Source organism: Callithrix jacchus, chromosome 7, assembly GCF_049354715.1.
Source record: "Callithrix jacchus isolate 240 chromosome 7, calJac240_pri, whole genome shotgun sequence".
In the NCBI taxonomy this organism is placed as follows: Eukaryota; Metazoa; Chordata; class Mammalia; order Primates; family Cebidae; genus Callithrix; species Callithrix jacchus.
Genome location: NC_133508.1, coordinates 152581940 through 152597844, shown reverse-complemented (window position 1 = coordinate 152597844; position 15905 = coordinate 152581940). Strand labels below are relative to the sequence as shown.

Below are 15905 nucleotides of genomic sequence, written 5' to 3'. Positions count from 1 at the left end.
TTCCTTTCTATGTATAATGCTTCTTTCAGAAGTTCTTGTAAAGCAGGCCTGGTGGTAATAAAATCTCTGAGTACTTGCTTGTTCATAAAAGATTTTATTTTTCCTTCAATTGTGAAGCTTAGTTTGGCAGGATATGAGATTCTAGGCTGAAAGTTCTGTTCTTTAAGTATGTTGAATATTGGCCCCCACTCTCTTCTGGCTTGTAGGGTTTCCGCTGAGAGATCTGCTGTAAGTCTAATAGGCTTCCCTTTATGGGTAACCTGGCCTTTCTCTCTGGCTGCCCTTAGTATTTTCTCCTTTGTTTTGATCCTGGTGAATCTAATGATTATGTGCCTTGGGGTTGCTCTTCTTGAGGAATATCTTTGTGGTGTTCTCTGTATTACCTGGGGTTGAATAGTGTCCTGCTTTGCTAGATTGGGAAAATTTTTCTGGATAATATCCTGAAAAGTATTTTCCCGCTTGGATTCATTCTCTCCATCACATTCAGGCACACCAATCAAACGTAGATTGGGTCTTTTCACTTAGTCCCATATTTCTTGGAGACTTTGCTCATTCCTTTTCATCCTTTTTTCTCTATTCTTGTCTTGTCGTTTTATTTCATTAAGTTGGTCTTCGACCTCTGATACCCTTTCTTCTGCTTGGTCCATTCTGCTATTTAAACTTGTGCATATTTCACTAAGTTCTCGTGTTGTATTTTTCAACTCCGTTAGTTCATTTATATTCCGCTCTATGTTTCTTTACATTGGGTTAGAACAAGTTCTTTTAATTCCCAGAAGTTTCTTATCATCCACTTCTGAAGCCTACTTCAGATAATGGAACACAGTCCTTTTCCATCAGGGCTTGTTCCATTGCTGATGAGGAACTGCAATCCCCTGTAGAGGGAGAGGGGTTCTGATTTTGGGTATGCTTGGCCTTCTTAGGCTGTTTTTTTCCCTTTATTATAAATTTATCCATCTGTCGTCTTTACAATTACCACCTTTCTAATTAGGTTTCTGAGTCGATGTCCAATTTATTGATTCCCAGTGCTGGGATTCAAGCAACCCACTGCGCCGGCCAAAATAGCAGCGATAAGACTGATGGTGCTCTTCTGCCCGGGAATCTCCGGTCTGGCTTCCTTCGTGAGTCCGCAACAAGCGGCTCTGCCTTCCCGGGGCTCCAAACACTGGTTAGTAAGGGAACCAGTCCCGTTTACTCTGCATGAAGAGCTGCCGCGCCAAGGCGTGGGCAAAACCGCTGTGCCGGCCACAAGAGTCGCGCTGGCGACCCGTGGGGCTCCTCCACTAGAAATCTGCTGGTCCCTGAGCAACGAAAATTTGTCTGAAAGTGTGGCGTCCTCTCGTTCTCTGAGCTTTCACTGGGAGCTACAATCCTGAGCTGTTAGTGATCAGCCATCTTGGATCTCTCTCCTAATTTTCTAATTAACTAATTTTCTAAATAACTCTGTGGCAGATAGTATTTTCATTGTTTTATGGATAAGGAAATAAATTTTAAATTGCAAATTACGTAAATTATCATGACATTGGGGCCAGGACAAGTGCTTGCAAAACATTAACATTTTCTCAGATTAACAGCAGTCTATTCATAACTACTCCTCAGGTATCTCTTTTTTGGTTTTGTTGTAGTTGTTTTCTTTCTTTTTTTATTTTTTATTTTTTTAAGACGGTCTTGCTCTGTCTCCAGGCTGATGTGCAGTGGTGCTATTTCGGCTCACTGCAACCTCCGCCTCCCTAGTTGAAGCGATTCTCTTGCCTCAGCCTCCTGAGTAGCTGGGACTACAGGTGCATGCCACCACACCCAGCTAATTTGTATTTTTTTTTAGTAGAGATGGGGTTCACCATGTTGGCCAGGATGGTCTTGATCTCTTGACCTCATGATCTGCCCACTTGGACTCCCAAAGTGCGGGGATTACAGATATGAGCCACTGCACCTGGCCACTGTTCAGGTATTTCTAAGTAGGTTATTACCAAGCCTTTAATTTATTTGTATGTCTATGCCTTATGAATTAGGGACATTTTAGTAAATTTGGCTCTAAGACAAATTTTTGAAGAACAAAAACTTTTTAAACTGTATTAATGTTGAACAGAAAAAAAAAAAAATCCTTCAAATTCTAGCCAACTTCTGCTGTCCAAAACAAAAGTTAAGAAAAAAGGAGCAGCCTCCACACTGTAGCACTTCACTCATGGCTCAGAGAAAATAAGCATTTACCTTTACCTACCTCTGTGACCAACTCTGCCAGTGCACCAGAGGAATTTCTCTTGTGCCTGAGGATCTCCTGGCTTTATCATCAGAGTTCTCAGATTTTCATTTTCCTCCTTAAGCTTTTGTCTGTATGTCAACAATGCCTAATACAATAGATAATGATATTCACCTACTCTGAAGTCCATGCTAGAGTTTACCGAATATTCCAACCTAAATATTTCTTCCGTTTTTTTTCTTTTTTCTTTTTGAGACGGAGTTTCGCTCTTGTTACCCAGGCTGGAGTGCAATGGTGTGATCTCGGCTCACCGCAACCTCCGCCTCCTGGGTTCAGGCAATTCTCCTGACTCAGCCTCCTGAGTAGCTGGGATTACAGGCGCGCACCACCATGCCCAGCTAATTTTTTGTATGTTTAGTAGAGACGGGGTTTCACCATGTTGACCAGGATGGTCTCGATCTGTTGACCTCGTGATCCACCCGCCTCGGCCTCCCAAAGTGCTGGGATTACAGGCGTGAGCCACCGCGCCCGCCCTTTTTTTTTTTTTTTGAAACAGAGTCTCACTCTGTCACACAGGGTGGGATGCAATGATGTAAACGCAGCTCACTGCAGCCTCTGGGTTCAAGCAATCCTCCCACCACAGCCTCCTGAGTAGCTGGAATCACAAGTTTGTGCCCACCACACCCAGCTAATTTTTAAATTTTTGTAAAGGCAAAATTTAAACATATTGCTCAGGCTGTTCTTGAATTCCTGGGCTCAAGCGATTCTTCCTCCTCAGCTTCCCAAAGTGCTGGGATTATAGGCATGAGCCACCACACCTGGTCCTAAATATTTCTTAACTTTCAGATTTCAGGATTTCAAAATGACTTATCCACCTTCTTCAATTCTGTCATTATAATTTTGTGTGTTGAAGTCTCATATTAATAGAGGACAACCTGGTATTTTTTCAATCCCTGTGGATTCTCAGATTTTTTTCTTGGCTCATAATCCCCCTAACCTTCATTCATTTGTCTTAGAATATAGGTCCTCAAAACTCATAGATGTGAATATATTAAAGCCAGTTAAATGATCTTTTGTAAGGGCTTTTCTGGATATATTGCCTTTCTTCCTTTCTTTTTTCTTTTCTTTCTTGCCAAACACTTCCTAAGTTTCTAAGAGGTACCTGGTGCTAAGACTATAGACAGGATCAGGAGCTCACAGTGTTTGTTACTTCCTCTGAATAATATTTTATAGTCACACCATACGTTTTGTCATGGTGGTTAATTTTGAGTTATAAAATATGTAATATGCAATATTTAAATAAGCATGTTTTTCTGTAACATCTCTTATGGGTCTTTTCCACCTATCTTAAGAATAGGCAGCATTTATTTTAATGTTCTCTTATTCCTTACTATAAAATGAAAAGCCAGAGTTTCCCAAACCTCCTCCTTGCACACCTAGAAAATTTTAAGTGCATGCAAATGCATTTCCTACACAAATACTCTTACACTATTCAGACTTTGTATGCCTTCCTTCTTAAAAAAGCTTAATTAATGTATTTCAGAGCTCTTTCAGTATCAACATATAGAGGTCCACATAGATGTATTGTATTTCATTGCATAGATTAAAGTAATTTTATTTAGCTAGTGGCCAGCCATGGCGGCTCACACCTGTAATTCCAGAACTTAGGGAGGCTGAGGCGAGTGGATCACTTGAGCCCAGGAGTTTGAGACCAGCCTGGGCAACATGGTGAAACCCTGTCTCTACAAAAAATACAAAAATTAGCTGGGTGTGGTGGCTCATGCTTGCAATTCCAGCTACTCAGGAGGCTGAGGCAGGAGAATTGTTTGAACCTGGGAGGTGGAGGTTGCAGTGAGCCAAGATCACACCTTACTTACTAAGTCTCTTTGTGTGTGTGTGTGTGTGTGTGTGTGTGTGTGTGGTTTTTCAAAAATTTATTTATTATACTTTAAGTTCTGGGGACATGTGCAGAACACACAGGTTTGTTACGTAGGTATACACGTGCCATGGTGGTTTGCCTTTTATGGCAATATCATGGATGAAAATATATGTCTTGCTTATTGTTTTAATTGACATCTATTTCATTATGATTTGGGGCAGTTTTCATGTTTATCAACAATTTATAAATCTTTTTCTATGAATTGCCTATTCTCACCCTTTCTTCCTTTCTCTGTTGTGCTTTTTCTTTTTGATTTCTAACAGTTCTTTGAATATTAAGAAACTTAGCCTTGTATCCGCGATGTGTTTACAAATGTTTTCCCAGTTTATTGTTCAATTTTTGAATTTAATACTGATTCTTAAATTAGATACAAGTTTATATAATCAAATTTCACTTATGACTTTTAGACCTTATTTTTTCTGATACATTTAAAGGTTTTCCCTTTATTTGCATTTCTATTTTGCTTTAACTTTTCAAACTTAATCTAGAAATGTTTCAATCATTTATTTATTTTAAAAGCTGCTTTGTGTGTGTGTGTGCGCACACGTGCGTGCATGCATGCGTCTGTGTATGTGTGTGTGTGCGCGCACACGTGCATGCATGCATGCGTCTGTGTATGTGTGTGTGTGCGCGCACACGTGCGTGCATGCATGCGTCTGTGTATGTGTGTGTGCGCGCACACGTGCGTGCATGCATGCGTCTGTGTGTGTGTGTGCGCACACGTGCGTGCATGCATGCGTCTGTGTATGTGTGTGTGCGCACACGTGCGTGCATGCATGCGTCTGTGTATGTGTGTGCGCGCACACGTGCGTGCATGCATGCGTCTGTGTGTGTGCGCGCACACGTGCGTGCATGCATGCGTCTGTGTGTGTGTGTGCGCGCGCACACGTGCGTGCATGCATGCGTCTGTGTATGTGTGTGCGCGCGCACACGTGCGTGCATGCATGCGTCTGTGTATGTGTGTGTGTGCGCACACGTGCGTGCATGCATGCGTCTGTGTATGTGTGTGTGTGCGCACACGTGCGTGCATGCATGCGCCTGTGTATGTGTGTGTGTGTGCGCGCACACGTGCGTGCATGCATGCGCCTGTGTATGTGTGTGTGCGCGCGCTCACGTGCGTGCATGCATGCGTCTGTGTATGTGTGTGTGCGCGCGCACACGTGCGTGCATGCATGCGTCTGTGTATGTGTGTGTGTGTGAATTGTCTGTGTGCCCAGAATTATACACAACACTCCCCTTTGAAAACAACATAGCCCCTTATGCTCAAAACACTTAAAATCTGATTAGGGAAAGTACGAATAGTTCAAAGCAGTATGAGTACTATGAGGATTCATAGTAAAGGAAAGATCAGTATGGACTAGAAATAGTTTAGAGACATCATAGAAGAGGTAGACGGACTGACTTAGTAATATCTCCTAGTTCCCACGCTTTCCTGTTACTCTAAATTTTGAGTCTGGTTGGTGTTTAGATCTTTGTTTAGCCCTTGTGGTGTTTACCTTTGACACTTTATTTGGAATATACAGACAAGTATGTGGATATAGAAATAGAATCCACTCTGAAATAGACTTCTTAAAACTGGTCTGAAATGCAATTAGTTTCCAGAATTGGGGATGAGCGGGGACCCGAGGAGTGAAATAGGGTATGGGAAGAAGATGTAGTAATTTCTTCTTTGAGCCTCTTACTCTCTTTTAGTAACTGTCCTAACCTGATACAACCAAGTGGTTTGGAGAAAGGCTCAGCAGCTTTATTATTCCTTACTCCAAGTCTCCAGGTCTGTGGGTTTACATTGTTCTCGTCCTTATGTGCTTCCTACTGTTGGACAATACAAATGGAAACTCTTTCTCTTTTTTCAGGTGAAACCAGTGGGAACGAAAGTGATGCTGAGTATCTGCCAAAGAGTGAGTGAGTCAATGGGGCTGCTCCTGTTCTTGTGATGATCATGGTTTAGGTGGAGTGGCACCTACCTTTGTGACTAAGCATAGTTTGCCCCACGTGAAGGTTCATTTTGTAGGTGATTTCCTTATTTTCAGAACCTGCTGAGGTTTGAGGAATTAAACAGTACACCGTCAGATGTTTGACAGCATTAAAAGTCTCCCATAGTGGAGTGAGGCAAAACAGTGTGGTTCTTTCGATGGAATATTCTTAGGGGAGCGGCAGAGAGCTGCATGTCCAGACATATATGCAGTAGTTTCCCAGCAGCCAAAACAGAGCGTGTGAATCATCCTCTGAGATGAATAGGTAGCAATAAATATCTGATTTTTCATAGTCGCTCAAGTGTAATTATTTAAGTAACTTTAGTATCTCTTGACATTGAAAAAGGAAACATCTATTTGTTATTCCTAGGAGTTTGTATTCCTGATTATTGTGCTGTTTACTTTCTAGTAGAATATACAATGCACTGTGCATTTCAGACTACATTTGTCCAAGCACTTCATGGTGCCTTCAGCCTTCATCTAATGATGATGTTATCTAGTTATCACAGCAAGTTATCTAGTTCCTATTTAAGTGACTGACATACTGAGGGATGGAAAAAGTAGAAGACATGAGTTATTAAACCTGTGTACAGGGCAGTTCCAGTTCCATGTCTGACACCCTAATTTTATGATTAATAGTCTTGTGCTCCCTCCACTGGCCTGAATTGCTTCAGGTGTTTGATTCCATAGCCTGACTGAAGGTGAAACTTAATAATTATCATGTTCGGCCTAGATGTGTAAAGATGACTAATTTAGTGCTGTTACTACTGAGAAACAGGACCTAAAATTTTCTTGACTTGAACTGAGCCTTTTGGGGTAAGTAAAGCTTTGCCTAGAGCATTGAATGTGCTGGATAATTCTTTTTTAAATGCTCTTAATATTTTGATCTATAGTATAACTTTTTGGGGACAGAATGCATTCTATCAAAAAGAAAGAAAAGGCAATTAGAGGTTAAGTCTATCAGTGGCTCAGAATGACACGTAAGCGAATCGCTGGGACATACAGACTATCTGTTCTGCAAGTCCACAGTTTCCTTCAGTGGGTACTACTCCAGATTGCTCAAAATTTACAGATAAATGAGAATAGGGGATAGATACCGTCCAGTTTTGAGTGGTATTGCTATGAGTGTTTAAATAGTGTTTATAGTATGCTTCCATAATTTTATTCTTTTGAAAAATAGTCTGCTAATGGGTATCTTCTTCCACTTCATTTTTTCTCTTGCATATAGCACCATTTACTGACACAAGCAGATAGTCATTGTTAGTAATATATGGCAAGGAGGGAAGGGAACTGGACAGTTTCTTCAATGTGAGCATAATTTTTGTTTTAATTTATCGAACTCAGCCAGGCATGGTGGTTCACACCTGTAATCCCAGCACTTTGGGAGGCTGAAGAGGGCAGATCACCTGAGGTCAGAAGTTCAAGACCAGCCTGACCAACATGGTGAAACTCTATCTCTACTAAAAATGCAAAATTAGCTGTGGCACATGCCTGTAATCCCAGCTACTAGGGAGGCTGAGGCAGGAGAATCCCTTGAACCTGGGAGGTGAAGGTTGTGGTGAGCTGAGATCATGCCATTGCACTCCAGCTGGGGCAAAAAGATCGAAACTCCATCTCAAAAAAAAAAAATTATCAAACTCACCCCTTTCTGTACTTACCCTCTGTAGGACTCAATTCTTTTATCTTATCTCTGCCCCCTGCCACCCTGTTATTTCATGACATTCCCAGCAGTGGCATCTGTTGTCAGTCTAGCACTTTTTCGTGACATTTTCCGTGTGTCCTGGTATGGTGCCATGAAAGATGAGATAGCATAGATTATTGGTTGGCACATGGAATGCCAGTCCCATTGCTAGCCGGAAGCAGAGTGAGGCCCCTGTGCACTTGTGAGGGTCTGAACTTAGTCCCCCTAGTATGTCATAGCCCTTATGTCTCTGTGTCAGATACTGGTCATTCAACATTCATTCAGCAGTGACTGTGTGAAGATTAATCCTATGTGGGTCATGACATCTGGGTGCTAGAAGGAAGGTAGGGCTATAGAGGAAAAACGTCACTCCACAATTTCATTACAGATCGCCATAAACGTTTAGCACAACTGCACCAGTCTTCCAAGAGGAATCCTCACTACCAGACCTTGGAGCGGGATCTTATTGAATTACAGGAGCAGCAGCTGTTTGAACTTTTTGTGGTGGTGTCTCTACAGAAGAAACCATCAGGAATAAGCTATATTCCCCAGGTCATACAGCAATTCCCTGGCAAGGTGCGTACAAGAAGGCCGAGAGGCATTCATGAATGTTCCTGTGTCTCTGTGTACATTTCTTTCCCGTCCTCTTGGTTTTTGTTATGTCAACGTCCTTTTACCAATACTGTACTTGTGGTAGGATCTGGTGGCTTTGCTAACATCTTATGTTAGGTGTGAGCTGCAACCCAGCAAAACAAAGCAAAACAAAACAAGCTTGTTTTCCTAGTGAGGTTTTTGTTTTGTTTTCTTTTGTTTTTGGCTCTGCCACTCAATAATCTTTAACAAGTTACAAAATCTGTTTTCTCATCCTTAAGGAAGGGAATAATAAATGTGACAGAATAGGGTAGTGGTTTTGAGCATGGACTCTGTGCCAAAATTCTGCATTTGCTACTTATTAGTTCTGTGACTTTAAGCACTTACTTTTTCTTTTTTTCTTTTTTGAGATGAAGTCTCTCTGTTGCCCAGGCTGGAGTGCAGTGATGCAATCTTGGCTCTCTGCAACCCTGTAACCTCCACCTCCCAGGTTCAAGCCTCCTGAGTAGCTGGAACTTCAGGCATGTGCCACCATGCCCGGCTCATTTTTATATTTTTAGTAGAGACGGAGTTTCACCATGTTGGCCAGGATGATCTTGAACTCCTGACCTCAAGTAACCCACCCACCTTGGCCTTCCAAAATGCTGGGATTACAGTCATGAGCCACCACGTTGTGTCTTGTTGCCTGATTTGTAAAATGGGGGTAATCAATATAGTATCTACCTCTCTGAGTTGTAGTGAGGATTAAATGAGCTAATTTATATAAGGCATTTAGAAAAGTGTCTGGCGTATAGAAAGCTTAATCTGATGTTATCCATTGTTAGTAAGGATTTAGTGAGATAATGTATATAAAGTGCTTAATGCCACCCCCGGCACATAGTATGCACTCGATAAATGGTGGTAGGTATTAATTTTTGGTAGCCATTATTATTAACAATATTTAGTTTGCTCAACCTTTTAAAATTGCTCCACATTTTCATTTTGCATTATGCTTTCTGAATTTTGAAACAAATTATTTATTCATTTAATCAAATATTTTAAAAATACCTAGTATTTGCCAGGATTTGATGGTGGGAATACTGAAAAAGATCTTAGTCTCTGCTTCACAGAGCTTAGTAAGCCTGTGAACCAGTTAAGCCCACAGACCTGGTTGGGTTTCTTTTGCTTTGCATACTGTTTATGTAAAAGTAACAACAATAAGTTTTGTTGCCAACATTTAACAATCAAATTTCACATAGAAATGTGTATTTCTGCCTTTTCCTGAGAAACTGGAAAGACTGCCAACACAGTCTGCATTCCTAAGTGTCAGGAATGGGTTGAAGCTTTATTTTAGGAGCAGGACTTCAGAGCAGGTGACCAGTGTAGTTACATAAGGCCCCCACTCAGAAGGGCCCTGTGCGTATAGTTTCATAATCTGCAGTCACCATCTTGAAATGCTAAATAAGTTTATCTTTGAATTTTTTTTTTTTTTGTAAATGAAGTCTGATTGGAAAATTGGACATGTGCCAAGGTCTTAAAGCCTGAGTTCATGCATAATGTCACCTGCTGCTACTCCCCTAGGATGAGTTCTCTTGTCCTGTTCTCCACTGCCTGATTCCCTGGGCCCTAGCAAGTGCCCTTTCCACCTCTACTCAGTGACTACTATCATCTTCTCCCATGGCTGGGCACAAGCTTCGAGAGGGTTAGGATCAGGCCAGCATTGCCCTGCAACATCTCCAGGAAAGGCATGGGGCAGCTTTCCCTGCCCTTGGCTGGTACTGCACTTGTGGGTGACTTTTGCGGGGGTTGCTCAATGGCTGTGGGTTGGAAAGGTGGCCCCATAGGAAGTGAAGATGCCTAGCTTAACTTTCCAAACCCCAGTCAAAACACAGAGTCTCAATTCCGCAGCTGCCCAGAGAGGAAACCCAGCACCTACTGGGCCACTTGTGCACCAGATTGCAGACTGCAGCACCTGTGTGCTTGTGAGAGTCTACACTCATCCCCTAGGATTCTCATGCCTGGGGAGTGTGACATTAAATAGCAAATAAAAACTCCATCACAGGTAGACAGGCCACAGAAGAAAAGATGTTTTATATTTTATATTTAATTTTTTTCTGCTTTTTGAACAAGGGGCTCCACATTTTCATTTTGCATTATGCTTTCTTTATTATGTAGTTTTCCTTAGTAAGGAGCCATCCCTTTAATAGGGACATTTTTTTCACTTTCCTGCTTATTACTTGGACCAATTCTCTCATTTAAGTTATCTGCTTGGCCACTTCAGGACTTTTGGGTTTGTAACTCTGAATTATATGTTTCACTAAAAAAGCTAGTGAAGTACAACTGTACTGGAATCTAAGAGACATTTCCTACATGGATTCTTATTTTCAAAAAGTCTTCAAAAATACCCCTACAGTAAACAAATCAGTAAGTTTAATTTTGCATAAAATTTCTCAATGTAGCCTGAAAGTACAATGTCACAGCACTGTTAAGTGACCCAGAATGGCTACATAGTTTGTTTTTCTGAAGAAATTAAAGGAGCTGGGCACAGTGGCACATGCCTGTAATCCTAGCTAGTTGGGCAGCTAAGATGGGACAATCACTGGCATACAGGAGCAAGACATGTGGGCAACATAGCAAGACCTACTTCTCAACAACAACAAAAAAGAAATTAAAGGAGAGGTCATTTTTATTAGTTATCTGAAGGCGATATGGTAATTAGACTTAGGGGCTTGTTTTTATAGAGGACAGGTCATACTAATTTCTAAATGTCTGATTTACTAAAACTTAGACTACATAAGTACAATACCAGACTTATGCAAAAGGGTCTGCCATGCTAAAATTTTACAAGAAGTTGCAAACCAGCAATTAGGTAGCAAAGATTATAAGCTAAAGGAAACGATTATGTATGGGATGGATTCTCAGAATAGTATCTTTAGTTTTTTCTTTTTTTGAGACAGGTCTCTCTCTGTCACCCAGGCTGGAGAGCAATGGTGCAATCACAGCTCACTGCAGCCTCGTCCTCCTGAGCTCAAGAGATCCTTCCACTTCTCAGCCTCCCGAGTAGCTGGGACTACAGGCATGTGCCACCACACTCAGCTAACTTTTAAATTTTTTATAGAAATGGGATTCCACCATGTTGCCTAGGGTGGTCTCCAACTCCTGGGCTCAAGTGATGTGCCCACCTTGGGCTTCCAAAGTGCTGGGATTACAAGCATGAGCCAGTGCATCTGGCCGTTATCTTTTTTAAATAACATTCATCTACCATTTCAAAGCTTCTTTGATTATTGATTAGAAAGTATCTTGAGCTGACTTGGTTTTTGTTCTCAGTATATTGAAGAATGGATTTTTATCTTATGTCACACAGTTCATAAAACTACTGGGTTCCCATTAGTGTGTAAATCCTGCATTAAGATTTTACCTCTTGGTAGGAAACTTTTCATTCATCTCTCTTACAGCAGCTTCTGAGATATCCACAGGTACCATTTCTATGTAAAAATAGGATTCTTGTTTCTTAGTAACTCTGTTCTCAGTGCATCTTCAGTGATTTCCAGAATTGATTTTTAAATTTTGTTAAGCAGTACAAAACTATGCTGAAACTTACCAGCAACCGCTCAGGCTTATCAGAGACCTTTTTTTCCTGAGATTAGGCTGTTTTTTATTTCTGTTCCCCACCTTACATAGTATAATAGTCGCCTATCGTGTTATCTTTTTCAGGATGATCATGGCTATAAGCAGTCCAAAGACACAGAAGAGAGACTCAAAGTTATCCCAAAATTTTGTTTTCCTGATTCAAAGGACTGGGTGCCAACCTCAGAACTCAAGAGGTAAATGGGCTAATTTATCTGATTTCTATTAATTAGAACGGAATAAATCAGAGTATTTAAGAAATAGGTAGGGCCAGTAGTGAAGCTATGTGAATACTGTGGCAGGTCAAGGATGTGGTGGGAGGAAAGGAAGAAGTAGAATTAGAACATTTCCTATGTGGGACTTAAAAAGAGAAAAACATGGAATAATTTCAGTATCAAAGGAAAACAAATTTGAGAGTCACTTCAATTTGCCAGTTCTTCCAAAAAAATCAAAAGTTCTACTTTACATACTATCAGAAATGCTCCCAAGTGGACAGAAAAGGAGAAAAGACTTGGATACTGAGACTCAACCTAGAAACAGAGATAAAACAGAGCAATGTCTTTATCTTCTTTCTTCTTCAAATTAACAGAAGAATCCACAGCCCAGCTTATATGTTCCCCTGTACAAAGTGAGGCTCCTGTTTGGGAAGTGTAGTGTATTAAGAAATAAAGTGTTAAAGAATCTCTTCCAGGTATCTAGAGGAAATGGCTGTTTTTAATTAATAAACTATCATCATCTCTGAACTCTGCTTGTAAATATTAATAGATGCCTGCTTTGTTCAAAACTGTAGTTACTGATGATGCCATTTAGTTTGAAAAGCTTGATTAGTTGAATCATATCACACGCCAATGACCTGCTGGGTAATAGCCTCAGCCGTTGCTTAAATAGCTCTGCACTTCAACTTCACGTTGCCTCCAGATGAAGCCACTATCTCTCACAACCGGTTTGGCCTGATTGACACTCTCATCTCTCAGCCATCACTGCCGATGCTGTTGTGTTGCCCGTCGCACTGCTACCTGCATAAACAGCACCTTTTATGTTAGCCTGGCTGCTCTGTGGCTGCCTTTCCCCCCGTCCCCAGTAAGTTATGTATGTTTATTCTAGAATATTTGGGGAATACAGAAGAGTAAATAAAAAGCAGAAATTACAGATCACTGGCAATCTGGTTACTCAAAGGTAATCACTGTAAATATTTTGTCATATTCCCTTCTAATCTTTATTTTTAGCCAAATGTAGACATATACATATTGTTCAAGTTTGGATTTAGGCCAGGTGCAGTGGCTCACACCTGTAATCCCAGCACTTTGGGAGGCTAAGGTGGGAGAATCACTTGAGGCCAGGTTTGAGACCAGGCTGGGCAACATAGCAAGACCCTGTCTCTACAAAAAATACAAAAAGCCTAGCCAAGCATGGTGGTGTACATTCTAGTTCCAGCTACTCAGGAGGCTGAGGCAGGAGGATCACTTGAGGCCAGGAGGTCAAGGTTGCACCGAGCTATGATTGTGCCACAACACTCCAGCCTGGGCAACAGAGGAAGACCAAGAAGCAAGGAAGGAAGGAAGGAAGGGAGGGAGGAAGAAAGGAAAGGAGGAAGGGAGGGAGGAGAGGGAGGGAGGAAGGAAGGAAAAGAAAAGAAAAGTAAGTCCTCAGAAAAGGAAGTTCTATTTAATGAGACCCGGTCTCTTAAAAAATTTTTGACTTTTTTGATTATTGAGTTTCTTAGTTGGGCATATTTAGGTTTTCATTTTGTAAATTATCTATGCATATCTTTTGCCCATGTGTCTAATGAGGAGTTGATATTTTTCCTACTAGTTTTTATATACCAAGGATGCAATCCTTTGCCTATCATTGCTCCATACAGCCTCTCAGAACTAAAGAGAAGAATTTGGAACTGGAGAAGTGACATATCAGAAGTCTCTCTAGCTTACCTGTGTGTGTTTAACTAAATTGGGCATTCAACAAAAGGAAGATAAGGCCAGGCGCAGGGGCTCACGTCTATAACCCCAAGCACTTTGGGAGGGCGGAAAGGTTGTTTGAACCCCGGTGTTTGAGAACAGCCCGGGCAAGACAGTGAGACCCTATCTCCACACAAAATTAAAAGATCAGCAGGGCATGGTGGGACACACCTGTAGTTCTAGCTACTTGGGAAACTGAGGTAGGAAGATTACTTGAGCTCAAGAGGTGAAGGTTTTAATGAGCTGTGTTTTCACCACTGCACTCCAGCCTGGGCAACAGAGTGAGACTCTGTTTCAAAAAATAAAAGTAAGTTTTAGTGAAAATAAGCCTGATTAATTCCTAGAGTAGATGAATAAGAAAACAAAAGGAAGCAACATCAACAGCTTATCCCATACCTATGCTGTCACGCCAGTACAAGGCAAAATACTCTTAAGGCCTGGGCATTCCTTAGGAGGAGTGTGACTTGCAATGAATGGAATATGCCTCCTCTTAGATCACAGAATGACTACTGTTGGACTCTAGTTTGCAATTGTTTGTTCCATGGAGAATGCCATAAATGGTTGTTTGGATCCTGAACTATTGGTTCTTTTTTCAGTGAAACATTCTCCTTTGTCTTGACTGGTGAAGATGGAAGCCGGTGGTTTGGCTACTGTAAGAAGCTCTTGGTAAGTACCAAATTTGTGTTACAGACAGAGGTCAAGGAACAATGGAATCGGAGTAGGAACTTCAGAAACTATCTCTAGATGAGTTTAAGGGATACTCGATGATCTGTGTATTAAGGAAGCTGTATTAGTTTTAAACAGCAAGAGCAATGTGGGATTAACTATGGAGTGTTCTAAAAAGACAGGGTATGAATTTGTTTTGTTTATTTATAATAGAGGAAGTAATTGCTAACATAGTGGCTGAGTCTCAATCTGGATGTATTTGGAAGGGAATACAATGAGCTACTGGAAGGAGCTCTCTGAGTTACTCACCAGCCATATTAGGGCTTTTCTTGCTTAGATGCCTCCACTAAACCTAGAATAAATAATGCTATCATTTTTAGCACTTTTCACATCTTTCAGTGTTCACTGAAGATGAGAGCCTGGGTTCCTGCTCTCTACTAAAGAGTAGTAAAAGATAATTAACAGTATTAATACAAATTACTATTAATAAAAACTTACGCAGCTTGATTTCGCTGTTTTTGTCATCATTTTTACCTTTTAGCCGGAAGGCCGAGGAAAGCGACTCCCTGAGGTATACTGCATGGTTAGCCGCCTAGGCTGCTTCAATCTTTTTTCAAAGGTGAGTGGGGAATGAGCTCTATGGAAAAATGGTATTCTTTCTGAGCTCTCAGTGTTAAGTGGTACAGACTTTAACATATTACTTCAGAAAGGTTCCCTATTAGTAAAGTAGGAACCACATGCCTGAAGGCTTAAACTTACGTCTCCAATCCATTTGCTGTTGCTGTATCATCTTCGTTTTGGTTTGCTAAAATTTTCAACTTAAGGGGCAACATAGTCCAAAGCTTATCTTGTCTCATGTCTTCCTTAGACCAAATTTGCCCCTCCCTTAGTGAGCTGAAAAGGGGCTTCTCCTGTAAAAATAAGTTGATTTATAATGATACCTCCCAAGAGATGTGATGCTTACTGAACTTTTATTGATTGCAGAAGCTTATCTTAAATTTTATTTGGTTTATTTTAAAGTTTACTCTACACCAGGTTTGGCAGTTCCTGTGAAAGGATTCTTTTATGTTTTTTAACTTAGTCCACAATCAAATAACATTTTGCATGTGTAGATTCTGGATGAAGTAGAGAAGAGAAGAGAAATGTCCCCAGCCCTTGTTTACCCATTCATGCGAAGTGTCATGGAAGCTCCCTTCCCAGCTCCTGGACGCACCATCACTGTTAAGAGTTACCTCCCTGGGGCTGGAGATGGGGTAAGTTAGCTCATTTTGAAAAGATTTGATACCTGCTAAAAAGCAGG

The 15905-nt window shown here is 41.0% G+C and overlaps 1 protein-coding gene across 5 annotated transcripts in view; it reads left to right on the top strand.

Annotated features, from left to right (window-relative positions):
- Positions 1-15905, top strand: part of DENND2C (DENN domain containing 2C) — a 78244-nt gene that overhangs the window by 46829 nt on the left and 15510 nt on the right. For all 5 annotated transcript variants that reach the window (XM_003733537.6, XM_009001942.5, XM_035252525.3 and 2 more), the window contains 6 exons: positions 5987-6031; positions 8176-8363; positions 12072-12181; positions 14536-14605; positions 15147-15224; positions 15718-15858. In XM_003733537.6, the coding sequence (XP_003733585.2) occupies positions 5987-6031; positions 8176-8363; positions 12072-12181; positions 14536-14605; positions 15147-15224; positions 15718-15858 (632 nt within the window). The remainder of the gene's footprint in view (positions 1-5986; positions 6032-8175; positions 8364-12071; positions 12182-14535; positions 14606-15146; positions 15225-15717; positions 15859-15905) is intronic.